The 27,475-nt window shown below is 32.3% G+C and overlaps 2 protein-coding genes across 2 annotated transcripts in view; both read right to left on the reverse strand.

The window, feature by feature from the left end:
* LOC108914350 (receptor-type tyrosine-protein phosphatase mu-like) overlaps positions 1 to 4,820 on the reverse strand; it is a 121,684-nt gene extending 116,864 nt beyond the window's left edge. The window contains exon 1 of the mRNA XM_023454122.1: positions 4,733 to 4,820. Coding sequence (XP_023309890.1) covers positions 4,733 to 4,773 — 41 coding nt within the window. The 5' untranslated portion in view covers positions 4,774 to 4,820. The remainder of the gene's footprint in view (positions 1 to 4,732) is intronic.
* A 2,492-nt stretch (positions 4,821 to 7,312) lies between these two features.
* LOC108914431 overlaps positions 7,313 to 27,475 on the reverse strand; it is a 44,946-nt gene continuing 24,783 nt past the window's right edge. The window contains exons 3-10 of the mRNA XM_018720250.1: positions 23,387 to 23,556; positions 21,259 to 21,321; positions 20,618 to 20,798; positions 17,156 to 17,300; positions 12,224 to 12,436; positions 11,985 to 12,149; positions 9,096 to 9,329; positions 7,313 to 9,044 (exon numbers count right to left, since the gene is read on the reverse strand). Coding sequence (XP_018575766.1) covers positions 7,637 to 9,044; positions 9,096 to 9,329; positions 11,985 to 12,149; positions 12,224 to 12,436; positions 17,156 to 17,300; positions 20,618 to 20,798; positions 21,259 to 21,321; positions 23,387 to 23,556 — 2,579 coding nt within the window. The 3' untranslated portion in view covers positions 7,313 to 7,636. The remainder of the gene's footprint in view (positions 9,045 to 9,095; positions 9,330 to 11,984; positions 12,150 to 12,223; positions 12,437 to 17,155; positions 17,301 to 20,617; positions 20,799 to 21,258; positions 21,322 to 23,386; positions 23,557 to 27,475) is intronic.

The raw sequence follows: 27,475 nt of genomic DNA on the forward strand, positions 1-27,475 counted from the left end.
TTTTTTTTCAAAATCTGGATTGCAAAATTATTATGCAAAATCTATCGAATCGATTTTGATGAAATTTGGTGTGATAATTCTACATAACATGAAGTTTTTTTGAGCCAAGTATAAAGGTCCTATACCCAATTTAAATACCCCAAAAAAATCTCTAAAAAGTATTGTTTTTTAACCCCATTTTTGCGATTTTTTCGATTTTTATCATAATAATCATGATTCATTCGATTTGTAACTAGACATGTTTTGTAAAAAATTTAATTGCAAACATTTTTTTCCTCTTCCATTTTCGCCTCAAATCAACTCTTGAAAATATACATAATTAAATAGGAAGAAAAATATGACATTTTTCGAATTTTTTTAACATATTGTGCCGCCAAAAGTTATGCCCACGTTTTTTTATGCGTTTTGGCGAACAGAATAATGTTGCTCACAGTTAAAGCCGTACCATATGCAAAAAGTACAAGAGTTGTTGCCTCAGGACTTTCCTAGAACAGTTACTTTTTGCAGAAGAATGTTGCATATGTTAAACAGAAATCGTAACTTCTCTAATTTTGTATTATTTACTGGCGAGGTAACTTTTGCAAGACATTGTATTTTTAATACCCATAAAACGCATATCTGGAGTGAAGATAATTCTCGCGATACGTTCCAACAAAAGCACACATTCAGTCTGAACTATGGATACCTAGGTATTATAGGATATTACCTTGTCGAATCCCACATTATGCCGCGCCACGTAGGAGGAAAAAATTATCTGAATTTTTTAGAAAACAATTTAAACGACCTTTTTGATGAAATTCCACTGCAGGCAAGGCAAAACATGGTTCATGCACGACGGTGTCCCAGCTCACTACTCTTTGACTGTACGCCAGTGGTTGCACCAAAATTTTTCCAGAAGACGGATAGGTAGTGGTCAAAATGCACCAATTGCTTGGCCACCGCGTTCTCCTGTTCTTAATCCGTATGATTTTTACCTTTGGGTCACTTTAAAGGCCTAGTTTATTCTACACAACACATAATTCTACACAAGTACATAATTTGGAAAACCTTGAAATTTTGAATCGAGTGAAGTACAATGAAGTACAGGAGAAGCAGGAGGCAGGCATTTTGAGAATAATATTTAAGTTATTAGTATTTTTTTTAATAATAAATTTTGTTCACAGAGCGATTACCCCTACATTGCTTTCCTGCCATCAATGCATTTTATGGATATTCACTTCAAAACATGGCTATTTATTGGCATTGGTCGTGTTCCTTTGAAATCTTCAGACATTTAAGAGAAATTTGTATTTTTACTTTTTTTTATTTCAACTTTAATTCCAACATCTCCAATTTATTGTACCTAACAGAAACCAAGAACTCTTTCTTGCATCTTTATGAATTAATTTACATTTTAGTTTGGATTGTTTTCAATAATTTTTTTGATATTCAAAAAAATATATTATATTTTTGACATTTCATATATTTATTGGTTTAGTTATAATTTGTAGGATGGACTTTCAGTTAAATCAGAAGATACACGATAATTTGGTTAATACCCTCTAACAGTGTATAGATAACATAGCCACACACAAAAAAAAAGTTGGGTATACTTTTTATGCGACATATATTTTTCGTAGTAATTTGGCCTCTTGAACACGAATCTGGGATCAGAATTGGCCCATCACGTCACAATTTTTTCCTAACCTTAAAAAACTTGTGAAAAATAGTGAAAATTGATGAAAATTTACTGGGAAAATTTGGAAAAAAATTTATTTCCACATCAAATAGTACATTTTTATGTAAAAGACTCTGCTGAATTCAAATCCACTGTCAGAATTGAGCTAGAACGTGTGGTTTTTTTTCTAACCTCAAAAAACCGAGCAGGAATCGCTATTTTCAAATTCTGAGCGGATTTTGACCAGATTTTGTATAAAGGGGTTTTTTGGGTCGCTGATTACGAATATGAATTCACATTGTAAAAATTCAAGATGGCTGATCCAATATGGCGGGTGTACTTTTTTGAAATCCACCGATTTCAGTAAAATTTGGCATCATAAGGATTGCTGGTTGATCTCACCTTCATTAATCACACATCTGGAGCCAGATTTTCATAAATCAAGGTAAAAGATTCCACTCCGTCTAAAAATGTGACTTCGCTTAAAAAAATGACTTAAGGACTCTACACATGTAATGATGTGTAGTGTGATGTGCTTGTTTCCATGGGACAAGACAAAAAAGTTTCTACTTTATTCTTTCATTTATTTAGTCGTGCATGGGCTTATGGTTTTCCAATCAGATTTTTTTAACTACTATGCAGTTTTCCTATGGCATTTAGATGCTTTTATTTCTTAATAATTTTAAAGTTCAAGGAAAAGGACACATTACTGCCACACAGCATATCATTGCATCTGCTTATGCCTTCAATCTAAAAATGTGACTTTGCCGAAAAAATGCCGCCTACTCGGCCTAAAATTATGACTCTGCCTACAAATTTTACCTCATAGCGCATTATTCACAATTAAAAAACAAGGCTTTAAAATAATGAGAGTCCCAAAAACTTTTCAGCATCTTATAGGGGGTTGTTTAAACTTTAATTTAGGTACCTGGCAACTCCAGAAATAATAATTTTTAACCCGGAAATCGGCCGTTGAAAATCGTCATTTTCGCATTTTTAGCAACTTAAATTGTTTATAACTTTAAAACTATCAAGGCATAGTGGATAGGGACTTTTTTGTTTATAATGTGCCAAAAAACTTGACAAATTTTAACAATTTTTACAATTTGTTTAAAAAAGTTTGTTTAAACAAATGGGCACCAGATTTCTGGCCGGCATCATCTTGATTCATGTTAAGGAACATCTCACGAATTTGAATATGCAAAACAATCGAGTCGGAAAATTTCTCTCACGAATGCGAGGTTTTCGCCTTTACTAGATTTAGGTCAATATCTAGAATCTAGATAATTATATCGTTATTTCATATTCTGTTTAATAAAATTGGTAGGCATCTAATTGTCAAATAAAAATGAAGTCTTAGGTCAACCAAGAGAGCATAAAATCAGTGATTTTGTGACAAAAATACTAACAGCAAACGGATTATGTCATCATGTAAAAGACAGTGTGTAGATATATGCTCATGTTTCCTACTCCAATTTACCTTTGATTAATTTTTTACCCCAAAAAGTTTTTTTTTAGTTTTTTGCTTATAAAACTTAAACTAACCAAGCAATAAAATTTATTATTCCGCCATTTTTTAAGTTGCAGAGCTGACCCTGTGCACAAAAGTAGTGAATTATATGTACTTTAAGTGTGCACAAAGCAGGCGCTGTCGGACAATTAGTTTTGGCACAATTGCAACTTGAATTTTTTGGTGCACTATTTTGCAAACTTTCTGGATGCGTTGAAGATGGTCCGATTTTAATTTTTCAGGCGGATTTTAAAAGTAGAAGGATAATACTACAAAACGTATGTTCTAATGATGCGAAGTAGGTGAAAAATTCGAGCACAATTTTGAATATTGTTGGTTATAGTATTTAATATTATTATTAAGTGGTGATATATACAAAATGTAATAAAATTTCCTTAACAAGGACACCTAAATACGTATTCTTTGGAATAGAAAAGTACATTTTGTAAGAAAACTTTCAAATTCACGTTCGATGTCAAGATTTCGCGTAAATGTAAAAAAACACAGGAACAAAACAAGGAATATCCACAAGTTCCACATCATTGTGATTCCGTGTATTGGTATTATTTATTATGTATTACCACTTACAATAATATTAATCTACACTATAACTAACAATATTGCCCTCTGCAACAATCCTCTGCCCCTCATCTCCCGATCTTCCCCCACTACTCGACCACGTACACGCGCTCGGTCGTTTTTGAGCATGTTTGGAGGAAATTTTCACCTACCTCGCACCATTTCATCGGAAAACTATAGATAATGCGCTTTATAGTGTTATACTTCTACTTTTAAAATCCGGCTGAAAAATTAAAATCGGACCACCTCCAACGCATTTAGAAACTTTATAAAATAGTGCATCAAAAAATTCAAATTGCAATTGTGCCAAAACTAATGATCCGACAGCGCCTGCTTAGTGCACATTTAAAGTATATACTATTTACTACTTTTGTGCACAAAGTCAGCTCTATAACATAAAAAATGGCAGAGTAATGAATTTTTCGAAAAAACGCTAAATTTTCCAATTTTTCCTGGTTTTTTCGTTTCTAATTATCTGATCGGATCGATCGACCTCTCGTTTTATTCGTATTTCGATTTTCTAAAAATTGTCTCTTTATAGCATTCAGATTGTTTAGTTAATTTTGGTTTTATAGGCAAAAAATATAAAAAAATGCGTTTTTTTGCATAAAAATGTTTATAAAAAATTAATTAATGGTAAGGTATAAGCATATATCTACAGACTGTATTTTATATGATGGCACAGTCCGTTTGCTACTAGTATTTTTGTCACAAACAAAAACCTCTATTGATTGGCCTATCTGGAGATGCTGACAGTCATGAAAAAATGATTATCAGTTGAAGTCAAAATATTTTGTAGCATATTAGTGGCACGCTTATCTGAAACGTCATTGAGATAAATTGTTAAGTTTGACTATAAAATATTCTCGTAGAAGATATTACATAATGCTTTAAAAATGGAATATTATCATTATAATAATCATACAGTAGATCTAGAAAAGATCCAAGAAGATATGGGAAATCAATGCGAAAAATTAGGTACTTACACTTCGAAACATTTCATTTTAAATTCCATCGGTACACACATCAATACTTCACTACTAACTGTTCCATTAAAGATATTTTACTGTTAAAACATAGGTTTATATTTTCCTCATACTACTGACACATATCCGGTAAATGATACCACCAACTGATAATTCAAAATTGTTTTATATAAACTTGGCGTTATTTACATCATGTGGTTATATTAATAATGGATAGTGATATATCTGAAAATAAGTATACATAAAAATTATAAGTTTTTATTATTATATTGCAGCATATTATTAATTTTTATTTAAAGGCAATCATTTATAAAGATTTTCATTGTTTGGTCTCGTGTTTGGTCAACAAATTTCAACTTTTTCTCTGTAACACGAACGAAATAGAGTGTTCTTTACTAATTCGCTCCTGCTGAACACGAAAATCGCGTCAACTTTGTGTTACGTCATATTTCTGTGTTACAGCTATATGTCATTTAATTTTTATAAAAATATTTTTTTACATACGTTTGAACTTTTTTTTTTCAGTGACATGCATAAATTTTTGCAGTTTCTTAGAAGTTCTGCTATCAGTTGCGGATAGTTAGCTTTACGTTTGCCTAAAAATCATTATACCACAGAAATAAATGATTCCCAAGATGCAAGTTCGTGGGTATTTAATTTTAATTTAAAATATAACTAATTTGTATCGACTGAACATATAATGAAATAATAATATTGTTAGTCCCGTTATGATTATGTTTATTTAGTCCAGGAAATATAGAGTTGGACGCGACTTTTTGTTTCGGCAAGCTGAATTTATCACTATAGATGCTAAATATTATGTACAATAATATATTAGTTTCCACAGTCATAAAAATGGGGGTATATTGTTTACAGGGTGATTGATTATATAATTTTTACGTAAATTCACGTTTTTCGCTTTTAACTTTTTTGCGTTCATTTCCACGAGAAAACTGTAAGGTACTTTTTTTTTCGTCTTCAAAAGACCTACAAAACTAGCCCTCGGGCGTCAAAAAATATTGATTAGATCAAAAGTTATAAACAGAAGAAGTTTATTTATGACATTTGAATTAGACATTTATAAACTGCGTTATTATTACCAGGACGTTTTGACATCGTATCCAGTCATTCCTTATCACTGTCTAATAACTCACACGAAATCTGAAATCAGTATGTTGAATAGTTTACAAGTTATGGCCTTATAAACAAATGAACTAATTATTAGTCTCGACGATCCCGAGGATCTTCCACAATCGCACTGATTTTTTTCATGGTAGATTTCATAATAATACATTGAAATTTATATATATATTTTTTAATTTCAAATTTGCAACCTGGTATTTTTTTTATTTTTTAGCCTTAGATGCAAAATGAAATTTACGACGCACACGCGTGATATAGTTATATAGGTACTATTACATATTCGAAAAGCTTATGAAAAGAGCTTTAAGTTAAAAAATAATCGTCAAGATTCGTTGAAAAACAACGGAGTTACAGACTGTCAAATATATTATTTTCAAGCGAATTTCGCTTATTTAACGGCAGGACTATAATAATATCGTCATTTTCTTCAGATTCGCTGTCGTTCGCTTCCCTCATCCTTCCGCCGCGCCATGGCTCGCCGAAAATCAAGCGACTGACTTTTGACAATATTTCTTATGCACTTAACATACTTCCACAAATAAAATATTTTTATCTGGGAAAGTACTCGGGTTGCCGGTTATGACAGTATTTTTTTTTGCCGCTATCAACCTAATTTGTTTAACAATCGGCCGTCAACTTTGACAGTCTGTAACTCCGCTGTTTTTCAACGAATCTTGACGATTTTTTATCTTCAAGTTCTTTTCATAAGCTTTCCGAATACGTAATAATATATAACTATATAACGCTCGTGCGTCGTATATTTCATTTTGCAACTAAGGCTTAAAAATAAAAAAAATTACAGGTTGCAAATTTGAAATTAAAAAAATAGTAATCTATCATTACTATTTCAATGTATTATCTGCCATGAAAAAAATCAGTGCGATTGTGGAAGATACTCGGGATCGTCCAGACTAATAATTAGTTAATTTGTTTATAAGGCCATAACGTGTAAACTATTCAACTTACCGATTCCAAATTTCGTGTGAGTTATTAGACAATGATAAGGAATGACAGGATGCGATGCAGAAACGTTCTAGTAATAATAACGCAGTTTATAAATGTTTACATTTATTTACGTAAAAATTATACAATTAACCACCCTATAAACAATCTTCCCCCCATTTTTATGAGTGTGGAAACTAATATGTTATTGTACATAATATTTAGCATCTATAGTGATAAATTCAGCTTGCCGAAACCAAAAATCGAGAAATGGTCATTTCCCAGCTTATTTTCCTGGCCTATATTGAAAAGCAAAATTGGAAAAGTTACTTCAGTCAAATATGTTCAATTCTGCTCATTTTAGTAATCTTAAAAGGTATGGTGTGATAAATAACGACGAAAATAGTTAACTTAATATATTTTTTTATTACAAAACATTCTAACAATAATACAAAATTGCAATGTCAACGACAATCGATGGGTTGTATAAATAAATTTTGCAGTACATACACTATAACTCTATAAATATATATAAAGTATACAATCACGAACTTGCTAAAAATAGTGTTTAAACATATGTTTGAGATGTTATGAAACGAGCAAATAAAATATGTTTCAAAATAGAAATTTCCATTTTCCATTTTCTTTAATCCTTTTTTAAGAAACTATCATTTAGAAGTTCGAATCATTTTTCTAAGAAAATTCCTCTGCATAAAGCAATCTGTGCCATTTAAAAAGATACATTTCAGGGATAAATTAATCAAAGGTATCACTATATTATAGCAACCATTCATTTGTAAATTACACCTCATACTTGAACTAAACATTAACGGGTTTGTGAGTAGCATCACTAGATTCCTGCTTTCTATTGTCCGTTTTTTCAGAACCGCTTTGCCACCCTGAATCCATTGTTCCATCGCTGTGACAACCCTGTCCTTGGAGCTCATCTTCTGTATTGGCATCTCCGTAGAGCAACCCTGCTGGATTACCCCCCAAATTCTGAATCAGAGCTGAAATGTTCGAGCCGATATTTCTTCTGGCCTGTTGATTTAAGTTTAGCGTCTTTGGTGGAATATTTTTGGGATTAGATGTGTTAAAATTAAAGTTTGATTTGTTCTGATTGTAATAACTCTGTTCAAAATTATTTAGGCCTGAGATGGTATTTGTCAAGTTACTTGGGTTAGGCCTGAAGTTGTCTTGCTCAGGAATCACTTCGTATTGAGCATCTGGAGCCAAATATTGATCTAAAGTGGAATTCGAGAACCCCCGCTGTTTTGAAGTTTGTTCCATTGATTTCTCTTGAAAATAGCTCCCGCAGCATTCATCTGGAGATACAGTGTCATCTGTTGTTTCCGTAAGAGGAGTTTGGACACTACTGCATAAACTGTTCTGTGAAATGTCTTTAGGTAACAGTTGCATACACGAATCTGTTGTGAATTCGGCTAGTTCATCTGAGCTAGGTAAAGGAAAAGGCATCCTGCTTCTGGTGGACATTTGTCTGTTTCCCATCCTATGCGCCAAGTAATCCTCGTCCTCTGTCACCGTCGATGATGATATATTCTCTTGGAAATTCTGTAACAATTGATTCGTGGTAATATCACCATTGTCAGATTTCTGTAGTGACATTAACCTCGGTTTCTGTGTGTCTAATGCTTCGTCATACAAAGATGAGTCTAGACCGTCGTTCCTTACTGATATATTACAGCAACTGCTTACGTCAGCAAAATATACTTCGGATTCAGTTGTTTCTACTTTCTGGGGACTATTCTCTTGTTTCTGAAAGGCCGCGTTTTCTACGCCTTGCAGTCTTGGCAAGAAGCGGCACTTTTGTGCTTCTAAATTTGGTTTGTTATTATCAGGTACACTTGCTTCGTGGTAATCATGATCCGATTCCGGCTTACCCTCGTCTTGGCCGTTTTGGTTAAATATATTCTGCACGTTTGTGCGGTTACTGCAGGGCTGAGCATTCGACTTCACAGAGGCCATGTCAGTTCTTTTCTTAATTTTCCGCACGGGCAGAGTGTGGGATACTCTATCAACACAACTGGAAGTGTCAGTACTTTCACTGTTGTCGTTGGGTTGATGGATTTCTGGTTCCGTTGTATTCTCGTAGTTATCTTTATTGTTGAGTTGAGTCCTGGGCCTGCGCGAACCTCTAAACTGATTGTTTTCGTTCATCTGACAATGGGACTCGTGTCCGTGGTTGTGGTGATGCATGTGGTGGTACCTAAAACGTTACATGGTTTTGCTAGATTAACGATAAAAAACAAATAGTCACCTTCCAGGGGACTGTAACTGCCGTCTAGCTGGTGAATTTGGGTTGGAATAAGGGGGAGGTGGTCCCCAAACATATACCCCACCAACAGGTGCTCGATTGTCTAATATGCTGTATGACCCAGTGGAGCCTGTCATTTGATCCGTCTGGAGAACGTTATCACCTCCAGACCTGTTGCTGAATCCGTATTGGCTGTCTGCACTGCTTACACCTCCTTGATATGTTAGAGAATTATCTCTGAAATGAAAAAATATATGTAATTTCAGATGGGTTTCCGAGAAGTTCAATAGAAATTTAGTTTCGTTATTTATACTATGACATATTTTTATAGTATTAAAATGCTAAAATTAGTACACAGTTCAAAAATTATTACGTACCTACAGCAAAATAGTTTACTTACTTCATTTGCGGAGAACTGATAAAATTTTAAAAATTTTGATCTAACATTAAAAACAATACAAGCCAACCAATTTGAAGGGCTCTTAAATATTTAAGATCCTATCAGGATTTAATTCTCATCGACTTTAGAAACAGAACATATGTAATAAGATTTCAAATCTTAAAAAATATATCAATTTTTTTCTTATAATCTTAATAATAAATTTTATACAATTATTTAAATGGAATTTAGTATTTCATAATTATTAGCCATGTTTTGAGTTAATTTCAAAAGGTAAATGTTTACCTGGCATGTAACTGTTGACTGTATGTCCAGAAATGCTTGATGAGAACCTTTTAGGTAGTTTCCATATGGATTTAACGAGCAAAAAAATCCACCTCTTCGATTATTTTAAACTTTGGGATGTTAATCTACTTTGAATTTTATGAGATTCGTGTTTTTTTTGTTTTTCCGAAAAAGAATTTTGGAGCTTATTCTGAGAATGAAAATTCCGTTCAGGTGGCCGCCATTTTGATCCAAATCATCCTATCGAAACGTTTTTTTTTTCAAAATGTGCAGAATTTCAGCTTTTATCTGTTTTGTTCAGAACTCAATTGCTTTAAAACTTTCTGAGATAAATGAGAAAAACGGAAAAAATATATATTTTCTTAAATTGATTTTCTCAAAAACACATTTTATTTTCACGAAATTTTGATATGTTTTTCAAGGCCAAATAAGCTATCTTTTAGCCAAGCGGAAATATGCCAACTTGCTCTGTTATGATTTCGCAAAGACAATATTTCTAAATGTTTAAGCTTCATAATAATAATAAACTTTATTTTCCTTGAAGACAGACATTGTATAGGAATTGTCACATTTTTTTTATACTTAAAATAACTTAAAACTATCTACTCTAAATACATTAAGAATAAAAAAATTAATTTAAAGTATAAAATGTATTTCTTATTAAGTATTTGTGCAGCTTCTTCTTAAAAAATATAAAATTATTTGTGTTCTTTATCTCAGAAGGCAATTTGTTAAAAACTTTTAAACCTAAATAAAATGGTAAATCACAAGATATTTTGTATTTAAAAAAAAGAATGTGGAATTTTTTATTTTACCTAGTGCTTTTATTATGAATGGTTTCATTTAATTTAAAAGTAGACTTATTTCTAAAAAACGTATACGGACAATTCAAAGATAAATAAAGACACAACCGTTCAAATATACATGCGTTATATGTATGTATAAGCTCGTATCATACTAATTTTAACACGGGAAATCATTTGTCAACGTAAAAATGAGTAAAAGAATCAGTATAAATCAACATTCAACATAAGTACAAATGAAATAAAGTATTTTATTTTATTAATGAGTTACAGTAATTTTCTCTTGTGATATCAGTAAATTTAAATAGGTAGCAATAATTATAATAAATATAATAATAATTAATCCAAACTAAACAAAGAGGCATTCATGATGGTTTGATTGTCTATACTGAATTTTCTACATTTACATCGGATAACCAAATATTACGAATGCCTTGAACTGATTGAACTCCTTTCCATTCCTCGGTCTTTTAAGCTCGAAATTTTAGCAGCTCTTCGTCGGTTCTTAAAAGTATTAATACTTTTGAAAACTGAAGAACTACAAAAATATAGTGTTTGCGAAACCGTATCTCCCGAACGGAGCAAGTTGGCATATTGCCGGCTAAAGATAGTTTATTTGACCTTGAAATACATTCCAAATTTGGTGAAAATAAAAGGTGGTAAGTGGTAAATAAAATTTTGAAAAAAAATATTTTTTCTGTTTTCCTCATTTATCTCGGAAATTTTTAAAGGAATTTGAATTATGAAATAAACAGGTAAGTGTGATAAAATTTTGCACATATTGAAAAAAAGCGTTTCAATAGGATGATTTGGGTTAAAATGACGGCCACTTGAAAAAAATGTGCATTGTCGAAAGCCTGTCTTCCGCACGGAGCAAATTGGCATATTGTCGCTTGGCTAAAAGATAGCTTGTTTGACCTTGAAAAACATATTCAAATTTGGTGAAATTAAAAGATGGGGCTTTTAAGAAAATCAATTTTGAAAAAAAACAACTTTTTCCGTTTTTCTCAAATATCTCGGAAAGTTTTAAAATGATTTGAATTCTGAAAAACCCAGTTAAAAGCTGATGAAATTCTGCTCATGTTGAAAAAGAAAACGTGTCAATAGGATAATTTGAGTCAAATAAGGCGGCCACTTATATGCATTTTCATTTTCGGAATAACGGTATCACGATGTAAACTTTGACAGGATGCCACAGAGCTCCAAAAATTTTTTTCGGAAGAACAAAAAATCACGGGGCTTAAAATTCAAATTGGACTAACATCCCAAAGTTTCAAAAAAATCTAAGAGGTCAATTTTTTTGTTCGTTGAGTCCATATGGAAACTATCTTTAGCAGTTTATTCTCTATACGATTTCAAAGCAAACTATAGCAGCAAATATTTTTTACACCAAATTATTTTTACCTTTGCGTTTCTGTCTGTCCCAAATTTCCCCTGCTCCAAGGTAATCTCCTCCAACTCCATCCGCTTAGGGCTCTCCTACTTTGCCCATCAGAATTCGATGGGGCAACTGCCTCTTCTCCAGGATTTGGGGAGTAAAAGTTTCCTATACGTCCTGGCGCCCAAAACCTACGAAAAAAGGACTTAATTCCTTTAAGCGATTGATTAAATCTGTTTATATAGCATGATCTCTACTCACTCACCTCTCATTTGGATGGTGATTATCCCATGGATAAACCTGGGGTCCTGCAGGGACGGAAGGAAATCGACATTCCTCGCAACAGCTGCAGTAGGTTGTGGGCGGCATCTGCGGGCCTCTTATAGAACCATGGTTGCTCGAAGGGCCAGACTGTTGCTGATAAAACGATCTACATCTGAGCTCCAGCTGTTCCCAATACATTTTCTTTTTTTCGTGGCTAAATATATACCACACAATTATTTACATTGTTTTCCATTAATTTAAAAATATAGTGCGTTCATGATGAAAAAACAGATTCGTTTAAAATTAATGTAATTATTTTGTGCAAAGACACGTTGATTAGTATTTTCAGTTGCGGATTTTTTGACAAGATAATTGTATTCAAAAAGAACATATGCAGTCATCATTGATTTTTTTTAATGTATCACCTTGTATATTATGCCATTTTTGAATTGTACGGTCTGAACACTTTTTGCATAACATACAATATCTCTAAAATCAGCGGTTTTCGTAATAATGACGTTTGAAATGTGATAAATGTAAAAAAATTATGTTTAATCATAAAACATTATTTAAGTAACAATTGCTTTATAAATATTCAATGTTTTGTCCGTTTACTTCAATACATTTTTGTTGTCGAAGGAATGTTGAACGTTTTCAATTACCTCTGCTGGAATAAGTCTTATTTCCTGGCGTATTCTCTGTTTCAGGTCGTCAAGATTATTTGGTCTATTCACATAAACTCTAGATTTCAAATAACCCCATAAGGAGAAATCTAAAGGGGTTAAATCCGGTGACCTTGATGGCCACTCAATAGGATCTCTGCGTCCTATCTATTTATTAGCGAAAGTTAAGTCAAGAAATTGTCGAACAGCAATTACAAAATGAGGAACCATATGTTATTATGAGGAATATCTGGATCTTGTGGATTAGGAAACACCACAGGAAAGCGAGAATGAGTTCAAACTGAAGAAAGTCTAAGTAGCGTTCTCCATTTAAATTTTCTTCAAAAAAAGAGAAGAAGAGTTCAAGAATTCGGTTTTTGACAATACCTGCTCAAACATTTATTTTTTGACGATGCTGTGTGTGACAGACTTGTGTCCAACGAGGATTTTCAGTTGCCCAGTACCTGCAGTTTTATTTAAAACAAAAGTAGCCCCATCTGAAAAAATAATCTTTCGTGTGAAATCTAAGTTTTGATGATTTATCTCAATTATCTGCTCACAAAACTAAGTTCTTCGGTCAAAACCGTCTTCTAATAGTTCATGTATCAATTGAACCTTATAAGGATGATTTTATTCTTTCTGAGTATTTATGACACCGATCCCGATGACAAATTACAATTCCTGGTGATTGTCCTAACGGCTGGGAATTATTTACAGTTTCTGTAAAACATCTAGTTTAGAATCTTCTGATAGTTCTACTGGTCTTCCTTTAGGTAAATTTCTAACGTGGCTGTGCTCAATAAAATTCAATTCAATTTTGCTGACAGTAAATCTAGTAATTGGAAGTCAATCAGGATGAATTACATTAAATAAATTACACACTTCTTGTTGAGTACACACTCTGCCTCCAAAACCATCATCATAAGTACTTCAGTACGTTCTTTATCAGATAAATGCATTTTTAAATTGAAACGCAAAACTGACAAAATGATACTGACAAACTAAACGCCGGTGATAGTTTGGCTTTTATTGTCACAAAATACTACATCAAAATGGTCTAGGGGTCAAGGAATGAAAAACGATTAATACGAAGAAAATTGTTTTGTTTCAGATAAAAGTTGGTTGTTTTTGTTGGCTTTTAAAAAATTGTTCAAGGTTGTTCAATTTAAACATTTTATTTAATTGTGTGTATTTCAAAATATCAATTTTCAAACGTCATTATTACGCAAACCGCTGATTTTAGAGATATATAGTCCACAGTACAGCCCCCCCCCCCTGGAAAGTTGATTACCACATACTTTATAACTCCTGACGAGCTTCGTTTTGACGAGTCTACCACACTTTTCCTCTGCGACTTTTCTCGATTCCTCCGCTTTTCCACTCGGAAAAGTCCAAAAACATGTCAATTTTCCGGGGTCTTGAAAAGTCAAGAAAACATCTTTTATTTTTAGCTTAAGTTACTGGAAATTTTGTTGCAAATATCGATTTAAATTTGTCCGACACAAATTCTACCGGTCGAAACATGCCAAAATAACAGGGTATTGAAAATCAATTACCACGTAGGTAATTTTTAGTAAAATTAACTGTAAATAATTAATTCAGTCAAAAAGTATTGTTGTTAGACAAATTTGAAGCCTCGTTTTTTGAGTCCGACAGCTGGAAATCGGAATTTTCACACGGTATGATAAATCGATTACCACATGTTGGACAAAAATAACACACGATAGAAAAGTGTTTTTTATAAGCAAAAATTGTAATGTCCGACAAAAATATATCCGCAAATCGCCAGTCCTTGGCGATTTGCGGATATAACAAAAAATGATGAAAAAAATTTCGTAAAAAATGTGCACATGTATTTATAATTTCTAATAAGGTATTTTCATGTATTAAGCAAAATTCCATAAATTTCGTAAAAAATGTGCACATGTATTTATAATTTCTAATAAGGTATTTTCATGTATTAAGCAAAATTCCATATAAATATACAATACAGGGTGTTTCAGAAAGACCTCCCGTAAATACAGGGGGTGATAGTACGACAAAAAATGAGAATTTTTTTTCTTATGAACTATATGTCTATGTTTTCTTGTTTTCGAGATACATAGAGACAAAATAAAAATTTTTAAATTGAATTTTTAAGAAAATTTCCAAACGGTGCGAAATATTTTTTGAAATTTGGTATTCCGGGGTTTTTAAGGGTGCCAAATACGCTAGTCAAATTATTTTTTGTATATATCATAGAGGGCGCTAGTTACGCTATATTCTTATTACATTTTAAGTTCTATTTTTTTTGAGGTTTGGTTTTTTACCTTTCGGGTTCCAATTTCTATTGTACAATTTTATTTTCTAAAAACAATGTACTCTTGTTAGAACTTCCTAATGTGGACGATTTTCGAGAAAAAAGGCTTTTAATTAAACTCTTACAATATTACGGTGTATAAAATAGAGTTTTCTCAAAGCTCAAGCTTACTTTGAGAAAAGTCACTTATTTTATATTGTGATATTGTTAGTCTTTTTTCTCGAAAATCGTCCACATTAGGAAGTTCTAACAAGAGTATATTATTTTTAGAAAATAAAATTGTACAATAGAAATTGGAGCCCGAATGGTAAAACACCTAACCTCAAAAAAATAGAACTTAAAATGTAATAAGAATGTAGCATAACTATTAGCTCCTCTATGAAATATACAAAAAATAATTTGACTAGCGTATTTGGCATCCTTAAAAACCCCAGAATACCAAATTTCATAAAAATATTTCGCGCCGTTTGAAAATTTTCGTAAAAATTCTATTTAAAAATTTTTATTTTATCTCTCTGTATCTCGAAAACAAGAGGAGATAGACATATAGTTCATAAGAAAAAAAAATCTCATTTTTTGTCGTACTCTCACCCCCTGTATTTACGGGAGGTCTTTCTGAAACACCCTGTATATATTTTTCGTTTTATTCTTGTAATTGTAAATCTCTTATGCTCAATTTAGCCAAATAAATATCGATAAAGGAATTAAACGATTTCAAAAAAGTATGTATGGTGCAAAAAAATTATGCACAAAAGTTTTGGGATTTTCTTTTAGAAAAATAGGAAAATTTTTGTAAAGAAAAATAACAAACGCGAATGAAAACTTGAAAAAGAAAAAAGGATTTTTATATCAAGTATAATATTAATTTATTTAGAAATAATGCATTATGCACTAAGATCGTATTAATCGCCTCAAAAATAACTTCATTTGTTTATAACTTTTAAATTTTTAAGCATAAAATAAGCAATATTATAATTATTTATTTGAAACAAATAATAATTTACATAATAATAATTAATAACCATTTATAAATATGAAATTTTTGGAGTGAAAAAATTAAATTTCATCACGTTTATTGATTTATTGATTTTTTAATAATTTGCGGACATTAAATCGTCGGACACTTATATCACTATTTTGTACAGTAAATTTAAAAGTGGAAAAAATGAAAATTAGATATGTGGTAATCGATTTTTCATACCCCGTGAAAATTCCGATTTCCAGCTGTCGGACTGAAAAAACGCGGCTTGAAATTTGTCGGACAACAATACTTTTTGACTGAATTAATTATTTACAATTAATTTTACTAAAAATTACCTATGTGGTAATTGATTTTCAATACCCTGTTATTTTGGCATGTTTCGACCGGTAGACACGTCAATGTCGGAAGAATTTCTGTCGGACAAATTTAAATCGGCATTTGCAACAAAATTTCCAGTAACTTAAGCTAAAAATAAAAGATGTGGTCCTGACTTTTCAAGATCCCGGGAAATTGCCATGTTTTTGGACTTTTCCGAGTGGAAAAGCGGAGGAATCGAGAAAAGTCGCAAAGGAAAAATGTGGTAGACTCGTCAAAACGAAGCTCCTCAGAAGTTATAAAGTACATATGTGGTAATCAACTTTCCAGAGGGGGCCTGTACTGTGGACTAATAGTATGTTATACAAAAAGTGTCCAGAAGTTACCGTACAATTAAAAAATGGCATAATATACAGGGTGTTCCATTAAAAAAACAATGATGACTGCATACGTCCTTCTTGAGACACCTTGTATACAATTTTCTTATGTCAAAAAATCCGCAATTAAAAATACTAATAGACGTGTCTGAGCATTTTTCAACAAATAATTACCTGAATTTTAAACAAATTTGTTCCTTCCATCATGTTTTAGATTTATTGCTGTTTCGGTGCTTATTTAAAGTAGGATTACATTTTATACCAAAATAGTTTTGTGAAGATTGGTTCTTGTACATACCTGAGAAGCTGGTAGACTAACATACATGAAAAGATGCAAACCAAAATTCCACTAACAGATAGTCCAAACATGGCCCTTAGGCAAGAGTAAAGAGCTCCATGTATAACTTCACAGTCCGGCGTCGAATCGAAAACATATCTCATCCCTATAAATTGATACACACGAAAATTAGCAATAAATGAATTATGAAAAAATCTGCTTCAAACTCAAAAATACTCTTCAATACTTTAAATAAGCTTCTAAGTATATTTCAATAACAACTCATCTCAAAGTTGCTGTAAGTTTACTTTGTGAGATCAAGACGAATATACTTGAGAAGATATCGTTAAATACATTTTACTATTACAATTTAAATTACAAATAGCTAAAGTATAAGCGATATCAAGACCATACAGTGTGTTTCAAAAGTTATGCGCATGTCGGAAAGGTTAATTTTGTTTTTTTGGGGCATAAACTTCGGTAAAATTCAATTTTCAGAAATGTAACCAGTGGCGGCAGAAGGGGATAGAGATGCTTTATTTAAATGGCAACCATATTTTTTATTGGACCGTATGAAAGCTTAAGTTTTTCTGATTAATTTGGTGTGCTACATGTAGGGGGTTGGTCGGGAAAATTTCGGAAAAAAATCGACAAAAACTTAAACTCTTATATATTTGTTTTTCAACGTGATAGCTGAGTCTACATGCCTGAATACAATTAATTTTATATGCTTCGACTATAGTAAATAGACTTTTAAAACATTTATTTTAAGTAGGTAAGTGAATTTTACCGTAGAAGTGGAAGTTGTTATGGAGGTATGTGAGGTAACTTACCTCCCTAGGGAAAAAAGCGATTTCGAGTTATAAATGCATATTTATGGGCAAACAAATAGAAATATTTTATTAATTATTATGAATGAATATTTATAGTAATTGTACAGTTATTATATTTAGTAACATTTATAAAATCTGGATAATTATTCCCATCGCTTTTACTAATTGTCACATTTTTCCCAAAATGATTTGACCGCTCTATTTCAGTCACTGGAGGCTCAATATTATCTGACTGATCCATTAAAACAGCATGATGCGACGTACTACTAGAATCTGGAGTTGAAGTGTCATTGTAAAGAATCCTGTTGGCTATTTCATTTTTGATACTTAAACTGTCAGCAACGTAACTTTCTGCAATTATGGCTGATTTCCACCCACCACGTCTCTTGATTGCTAATACATTAACTCCTGTATTAGCCAGTAACATTGCCGATGTTCTTCGGAATGAATCGCCTGTATATGTTTCAGGATGTTCTAGTTTCAAAAACTGTGCAATCTTATTAGAAATAATTGAAAGGGTATCCTTGCTGACTGGTTGGTTGTAACATCTACTGCTTGATAGCGCACTAAAAAGCGTGATTTCAGTTCTAAATTCCAATCAAATTTTGATATATTTTTTGAAAATTTCTAGGTGAGAAACAGAACCCAGACGAGAAGTAGGTAATTGTACGTATGTGACTTACCATTTTTAGAATCTGGTATTTTAACTACAATAATGTCATCGAAATTTTTTAAATTGACGTTGTTCAAAGTAAGTTTGTATAACTCATGAAATATGCTAGCAGTGACATTTTAGAAACACCAGTACTTTTGTTCTGGCACCATTCTTTGAAATTTCTATATGCTCGTCCGTAGCGCACATTCGACTTCTCGGACAATAAAAATTCGCAGGCAGTATTTGCACCACTTTCTATTTGAAAATCGGTCATTTTGAAATAATAATTCAAAACCATCAAAATTGCAACTTTTATGTTGCTTTGTTTATAAACACCTTAGAAACGACAAAATTCAAACAACCAAGGTGACTTTACAAGATTTCGAATAATGTGAAAATGAATTGATTTAGAAATGTCAAAAAATAAAACCTAATCTTTATTTCATGAACCATATAGGACTGTGGGAGCAAATAAAATTGTATACACCACGCAGCAGTTAAGTATAATCATTGTATAAGTAAATACTTATACAATGGTTGAGGTATTGTTTTAGTAGTTAAAAAAAATAAGTTATACGGAAGTGGAAGCTCATCTCGATCGCATCGCGGTCTCCCGATATTCTTTGGAAAAGATCGGTGGAGAACGCGATGCGAGCGGGATGAGCTCGGGAACGTTCTAGTGCGAATGCATACATTATAAAACATGGGAAGGAACTATACTGCGTGCGATCAAGACTAGCACGGTCCGCGATGCGATGGGTCAGGTCAAATACACAGGTCTACTATAGGAAGAGTCTTGCAAAAATTAAGGTTCTCGAGTCATGTAAAAAATTTGCTAAAAACAGGTCTTCTTGCCGTTGGTGATAATCCTTATGCAACAAAATGGCAAGTAGGACGAAATCTTGATATTAGCCATTCGTACAAACTTCGATTGACCCATGAATTAACAGAGGACGATTTTGATCGTCGTATGATATTTTGCGAATTAATACAAAATAGCTGGAACGATGATGAGAACTTCATTACCGTCATCTTCTTCGACTAGGCTAAGTTTTGTTTGAATGGCACAGTCAACAGACAAAATTGTCGATATTAGTCCGTCGAAAATCCGCATTGGATTCAAGAGGTGCATACCCAGTATCCTCAAAAGGTGAATGTGTAGGTAGGTAGGTATCGTAAGAAATCGAATATTTGGGCATTATTTCATCGATGGAAATTTGAATGGCGCAGGGTACCTTGAATTATTAGAGGAACTGGTTACTGTTCTATTAGAACTTCATCCAGGAGGGGAAATAAGTCTTGAAATATGGTTTCAATATGGTGGCGTTCCGTCACATTACGCAGCTATCGTAAGAAACTATTTTAACCATCAATTTCCACATCGTTGGATTGGCAGAAGAGGAGAAATTGAGTGGCCGGCAAGGTCTCCCGATTTAACCTCATTTGACTCTTTATTGTGGGGATATTCGAAAGTAAGGTATATCGTGACAGACCGGATAACGTTGAAGACCTGAAGCAACGCATTCGCCATCAGATCAGGCAAATATCTGCCACCTGAAACAATCAGGAATGTGGAGAGAGAGTTTGTCGACACTGTCGCTGGATCATTGTCGAGCTGCAGGCGGTCGGAAGTTTGAACATTTGATTCAGTAAAATCAAGTAAAAAGAGCTATTTCAACAAAACGTGTTATACCTTCGAAAAAATACGTGTTTCCGTTTTTTTCGATTTTTTTTTCGTTTTCCCAACCAACCCACTACATGCAGCACACAAATTAATCAGAAAGGTCTAAACTTTCATAATGTCCAATAAAAAAAGTGGTTGTCACAAAAGCAACCCTATCCCCCACCACTGATTACATTTTTGAAAATTGAATTTCACCGAAATTCATGCCCCAAAAAACCAAATTGATCTAACCGAGCTATTTTTTCAAAAATTTCCAATTTCCGAAAAGAGTATGACTTTTGAGACACACTGTATATCAGTATCAGTCATACCGTCATCTGTGTTGGAGTGAGCCTCAAGCAAAACTGAGTAGCAGGTGCATGTTCTGGTCTTCTGAGTATAAACGCATTCCCGTAAGGTTTGCAGTCTGTTCATATGGATAACTGTCGTCGTAATGGTTACCAGTACACAAGTTAAGGCACAAACCAGGCAACACAATCCACATACTTTTATCTGAAACAGAAACAAAAGGGTAGGTACTTGATCAAATTACGGTCCATATATTAGAAAATTCTTGTCATTAACTTAGAAGTATGAATGTTTATTGACTTTTATCAACAGTATATCAAAGAGGATCAATGTCATGGAATCGAATTAACTTAAAGGTTTTTAATATGAATTTGAGACATACGGGTATTGGTGTTGGCCCTATCATACAAAATAACGCTAAGAATCTTGTCGTACAAGAAGATTGTGTGACAATTTTGGTTTTATTGTTTTTGTTTTAGTATTGCATAGCAGAGTCTTGGTTACGTCGGTAGCCACTTTAAAATTTAAGAAGTTAAAAAAACTAATAGAAATTGGTTACATTATGTATAGGTCAGTCATAAGAATATAAAATATAATCTCTTAGAAGTTAATTCTTTATTTTGTGTCTAATTATACGGAAAAGTAAATATGTCTGTATACTTACCAAGTAGCTGTATCTGTTTTTTCTTCTAGCTAAGCTCATTACACAAATTCCCGTCAATATTAACTGCAAACAATGATTTTTCATTAAAAATTTGTATTGGTCTTATTTCCAGCCATAAATCTACGTGATGTTGAGATATTTCGGTTCTTGCAAAATATAAAGATAAAAATATTTAATGAAGATATTTAAATTTTTAGTTATTTAGAATTTGAGTTGCTATTGACTTTAGGCAAATCAAAATATGTTTAAAATATTTTTTAGAAATCACTATTCAGAAGAATTTAATAGATTTTATGAAGACTTACATTTCCAATAAAAACATAATTTTAGTCAGTAATATACATTTTTGGCATTCGACATTTTAAACTACAAAAAGTGAAGACAGATGCAGTTTTAATTTGAGGTAACTTTTTGTAAAAAATATAATCAACTTTCTTAAATTCTTTATTTCAATATATGCCTGCGAATTTAATTTATGGAATACGTAATATTTATTTGGGTTATTCATCAAACCGTAATTGATGTACGTTCTAGTATTAATTAAAACACCCCCGGACCCCTACAATCTGGTAAACATTTTTTAATGTTGATTTTTCGAGAAATAGTTATTTTTTATAAAAAGTTTTGCTTAGGGAAAATTTTGAAATTTTTTGGAGGCACTGTATGTTTTATTATATCGAGCGTTCAAATAAAAACGTGGTCGAAGTTGGCTCTGACACATTGGACGTAGGGAGTAGCTTATAGCGACCAACTTAACCTCATTTCTCAACGAGCTGTATAGCAGCTGTCAGTTTCAATAACGTTAATGACTATATAACTTTATTTTAAAGAATAATCGTGATAACAATAACAAACAATTAAAGGAGCTACGGAAAGTGTCCCCCTCCTTGTTATAACAATAAATTAAAGCAGCTGCTGAAAATGTCCCCCTCCTTGTTCCAAACACTTTTCACACCTGTTCCTCAAAGAATTAAAGACATTTTATTTTAATTCTTCAGTCCGCTTTTTAGGTCGGCCGCTTCCTTCTTTCCTTGTTACACTGCCCGTTTCACGAAAAACATTAACACAACGCTGAACTGCACTTTGAAAAATTTTGTAGTCGACAACGCCGGGAAATTGATTTTGAAATTCTATGAAACATTCCTCAATAGAATACTTCCATATTCCAGAGTTGCCTACTTTCCCGAACTGCACAAAATGAAAATATATTTGCATGTACAGTGTTCAGTTACAATATTTTTCCCAACAAAGGAACGGGCGCAAATCCGGTATTTTACATAAAAATGTTTTTTTTTTGCAAAAACTACGCAACTTAGGTGTAGGGAAAGCTACTAAAAAATTGTAGGGTCTACAGAAAGGCATCTAATGAAATCATAAAACACAGGGTGTTCTATTTGAAAAAGTCGAGATTTTTCAAATTTAAATTATCAGGTTTGGCACGATTTTTTTTTGCCTGTATATCGCAGGTCAACTTTTGATACGTTTTTTGAAAGAGCCATCTTCACTCTACAGTTCCTGAAGAAAAATGATTTCTAGCTGTCATACAATCATAATTATGTCAACTACTAGAAGTGACGAAACATAAGAAAAAAAAATGAAAAGTTGATTATCTCGAAAATTATCAACATTTTAATAGGGATCATAACATAAAGTCCCGTTAATTTTTCACGTAGAATTCGATAATGCCATAAAAATATAGGTTTCCATTTAAAAAAATTAAGTTGGTACCTGCCCAGGAAAAACTGAACATATTTTCATTTTGCGCAGTTCGGGAAAGTAGGCAACTCTGTAGAAAAAAAAATTAAGTTATATCTTTTATTAACCTAGATATTGGACTTACGCGCACTAGGTGGACACGGTGTATATCTGATTACTGAATATGACTTCCCAAGATAAGCAAAACTTTTTATCAAGAATGACTTTTTCTAGAAAAATCAATAATAATATTCTATAAATTTAAGTGCAAACTCCGTTACAATATTAGGTTATTATTTATGGAAATTAAATTCTGAGAAGGCTTTGTGTTAAAAAGTTTCCTATAGATTTTATTCTCACAGTTTAAAAAAAAGCAGGGTTGGAAGCAACCGCACAAAATATGGCGTCTATACTAGTTTTAATAAACACTCACCATAGTTGCAGGCACGAAAGTAGGTATAGTCTCAAAATACCCAAGAGTAGACGTATACGATCTTAGTAAAAAATACACTGCTAAGAATAAGGCTCCTAATACGGTGGCTAATCCTCCACAAGCACAACACCAAAATACATATTTTCTAATTCCGCCGCTATTTGGATTTGCTGAAACAAAAGAAAAAACATTGTAACAAAATCGGCGAACTTATAAAGTAAGTTATATTACTCAAATATTTAAACAAACGTAGCTGTATTAAAACGGGTTTAAAACTCACTTAAAGTATAATTGTAAAATAATTTAAAGGTGCTAGAAAATAGAATATAAAAACATTTAAAATAAATCATTAACAAATATAAACAAAACATAAAATGGTATAAATATGAGAATACAAAAAAAAAACAACAAAATAAACATCAAAATATAAAAATAATATAAGTAACACAAATAACAGAAAAAGGACGAATAAAAGAGAAACGAAAATATAAACCCATTGAAAATATTTTTAGATCAATCATATTGCAAGGAATAATGTCGAAATTCTCTCTAATATTACAACTATTTAACAGTTGATATAAAGACGACTTTAGCAGCTTATTGTTAGGGGCAAAAGTTAACATCTCTAGCAATAAATTCACATTTAATGTCACAATTAATGATTTTATGCAAAAACACCGTGCACAATGCATTATTTCGCAAGTCTTAGCAGATTGAAGCGGTTGTAGAGCAAGTTCCTGTGGAGTACCTCCAGCAGGATCTACCCCGTCCAGAAAAATAAGTTCCAAAACAAACAAACAAACAAATAAGAACAATTTAAATCAAAATAATAATAAAAATGTATTTACCAAGCAAGAGCAACTAAACAAGAAACAAAATTAACGTTACGTATTCACAATAATTGTTCAAAATGAGAACCACCCACAACGATACATTTCCGACATCTTCTATTAATGGAACTAATTGAATCTAATATCATGTGGTGATTTTCTTTTAATTCAATGCACCCGTCTTCTATTCGTTGCAGTTGTTGTGATAACCCCAAACATAGAAGTCCAGGGGGTTTAGATATGGCAATCTGGCTAGCCAAGACACTGGACCCTCTACACCATTATGGTTGACATTGGCATTTGGTCTTCTACCTATCCATCGCCTCATATAATTTTCATTAAGCCATTCTTATATTATTCTCTCAGAATGTGCAGGCGCACCATCCGTTGTATTTAGCTATTTTATCTCATGTATATTTAATGGAACAACCTCTAATAATTCATTCACAGAAAATTCGTGTTGAAAAGATCTTGCCTTAATTTCATGAGGATTTTCTTGTGACCAAATATGCAGATTGTGAAAGGTATTATTATTTTGATTTATGTTGTTCTTATTTGTAAAGATAGTGGGTTAGGCTTCCAGGGAAAACTAAAACGTGTCGGGAACTTTACCTCACAGGTGGTGTGGAAACGAGTGTAAAGAAATTTGTTTATGTACTTACGAATTGCACTTACTTTTAAGCATAAACATAATTATTCTTGTAATATTATGGTTACAAGTATCTGCGATAAGGGGATTGTATTGGTATGAATAACATCTTAGAGGTAAAAAAAATAAGTTACCTTTTTTACGTATTTTGTGCACTAGAATATAAATTCGTTACAGTAACTTGTAAAAAATGCAGTGGGGTGGGTTTTTTTTAATAAAAAAGGGGATGACCCCTGTCCAGTTACACCCCACTGGTTGAACCTTTAGAGCTGATACGTTAGGGATTGCAAAGCCTACTATCAAAGATTATTTGTACAAAATGTTATTGAGATTGGTTAATAGATTCCTGAGACATAAACAAAAAATTTTCTTTAGCAACTTCAACACCCTGTATCTCTAAAACGGGGCCGTTCCAGACCTATGTTTATAAGGCAAACACCTATTATTTTAAAGAGATCTATCTGCCTTCTATATGTGTACATTCAGTCAAATGTATGATTAGCTAAGCTTTAACCAATGCCAAAAGTATTCCTTAGAGATTTATTATTTTTTTAAATTTTCTTTAATAATTGTACATAAAATAACTCATTCCTTTGGTCAAAATCCAGTAAATTTGAAAAGAAAAGAAATGGCGTACGTTTGTTCTTCACGTGATCCGAATATTTAATTGTGAACGCAAATGGTGAATCTTTAATTAGTTGTTTCTTTTAATGTTTCAATTTAGATCCCTTGCTTTGTTTCAGTAGTCCCCAAAACATATCAACATTTGTTTAGCTTTTCGAAGCTGCTATTCAGATTTTCCAGTTAATAAAATTTAGATTAATACTTGTTGAACAGACATCCTTAGCTGGTAGTAATAAAATAAAAATATATGTGAAATCAATAAAGTCATTTAGTTTTTCTTTCGGCTAAACAATAAATAATAGGTATATTATTACTCTACTTTAGAGTGAGACCAAACAAATCAAGATTTTACACTTTACAGAGATATCTAAGGACTACCTTTATTACAGATTAATATTACAATTAACAAAAACCTCACCGGCATGGGGTAGGTGGTGGGGATAAGGTTGAATACTGGGCGGTATGTGGTACTGTACGACCTGCATTACAGGATACCCGTGCATTTTTCCTTCTTATAGATTTTCACTACTAAACACTGTCACATTGAGGTAAGATTATTGTCATTTTTCCTTAAATTTAAAGAAGCACAAACACATTTTCATAAAGTACGCACACCTTATTGTCACATCACGAATGACAAAAGACAAATTATCCTTACAGGAAAACGTAAACACTAGCACGTTATAAGGGCTGTTTGCTGAAGCTGCGAATCTGTATATCTGAATTTTGATTTTGGAGGGGAATCGGACACATTAGGTGACAGGACCGTACTTCCCTTTTTCTAGATTTATTAACAGCTGGCTTACGTCGTGCTAAATGTTTGAAGACTTTGCGTAGGTAATTTATTTACTAATGTTTTGTTTGGTGGTATTAGATACTTTTTAAATTAACTGTGGTCATTTCTTTTTGGCCATTTTTGAAATATTATTTTGTTTTCTCCCCGTCCATCATAGACGTTTGTGTAATATCCTTGGAGACAAATTCAAATTTTCAAGGTGAATCGCTTCGTCAGATGGACTAGTAGCATATGGAAAGGAAAGGAATTGTAGAATTTTTCGGTTTTTGGGAAGGAATAAAAATGTTATTATTTAATAACCTGCAGTTTCAGTTCTAAATATCAGATCTCCATTTTATTTTATTATATAAATATGTGGGTTATTTGTTTTTTAAAATATTAAATAGAAAGAATTGGTGATGTATGATTAAATCTCCTCTAGGATATGTTACAAATTTTAAGATAGTGCGATTAAATTAGAGGATGGAAATGGGAGATAAGGGTGAAAATGCACCCCTTCAATTTTTTAATTGTAGCTCGAAAACGAGTCATTTTTTTAAATAAGCCACTTCGATGGGAAATTCAATTCTCTACAAAATTTTTCCTATACCGAAATTTTGCTTCGTTTTCGTGCTATATTTAAAAAACTGCAAAAGTACATTTTCACCCCTATCTTCAATTTGAACCCTCTAAATTAGTAGCACCCCGCAGTTTTTTCATTTTTAATGACCCTTCGAACAAATCATGTGATGAAAATTCTTGAACGTCTTATTTCCTTCCTTTTTTTGCAAAATATGAGAATTAAAATGTATAAGGGTAAACGCGACGAAAATCGAAAAATTGGCTAATTGTAAATTTGAGCGCCATATATCAGTCATTTTCATCCAAAAATACTTTACAACCTCTTATTTTGAAGGAAATTTTATCTACTTTTCTTTCTATGAGGCAATGCCTATACCTATCTTTACTCAAAAAAAACTAGAGGCAAAAAAGTAGAAAAAATAAAAAATTCGAATTATTTGCTTTTTTTTAAATTGTTTATTAACGATTTTTTGTATAAAATTTTCCTTTTAAATTTTTTAATCCGCCATTTCGATGGGAAATTCAATTCTCTAAATAATTTTTCCTATGAACTATAGTGAAATTTTCCTTCATTTTCGAGCTACAATTAAAAAACTGAAAGGGGTGCATTTTCACCCCTATCTCCAATT

This window comes from Anoplophora glabripennis, unplaced genomic scaffold, assembly GCF_000390285.2.
Source record: "Anoplophora glabripennis isolate ALB-LARVAE unplaced genomic scaffold, Agla_2.0 scaffold50, whole genome shotgun sequence".
NCBI classification, from domain to species: Eukaryota; Metazoa; Arthropoda; class Insecta; order Coleoptera; family Cerambycidae; genus Anoplophora; species Anoplophora glabripennis.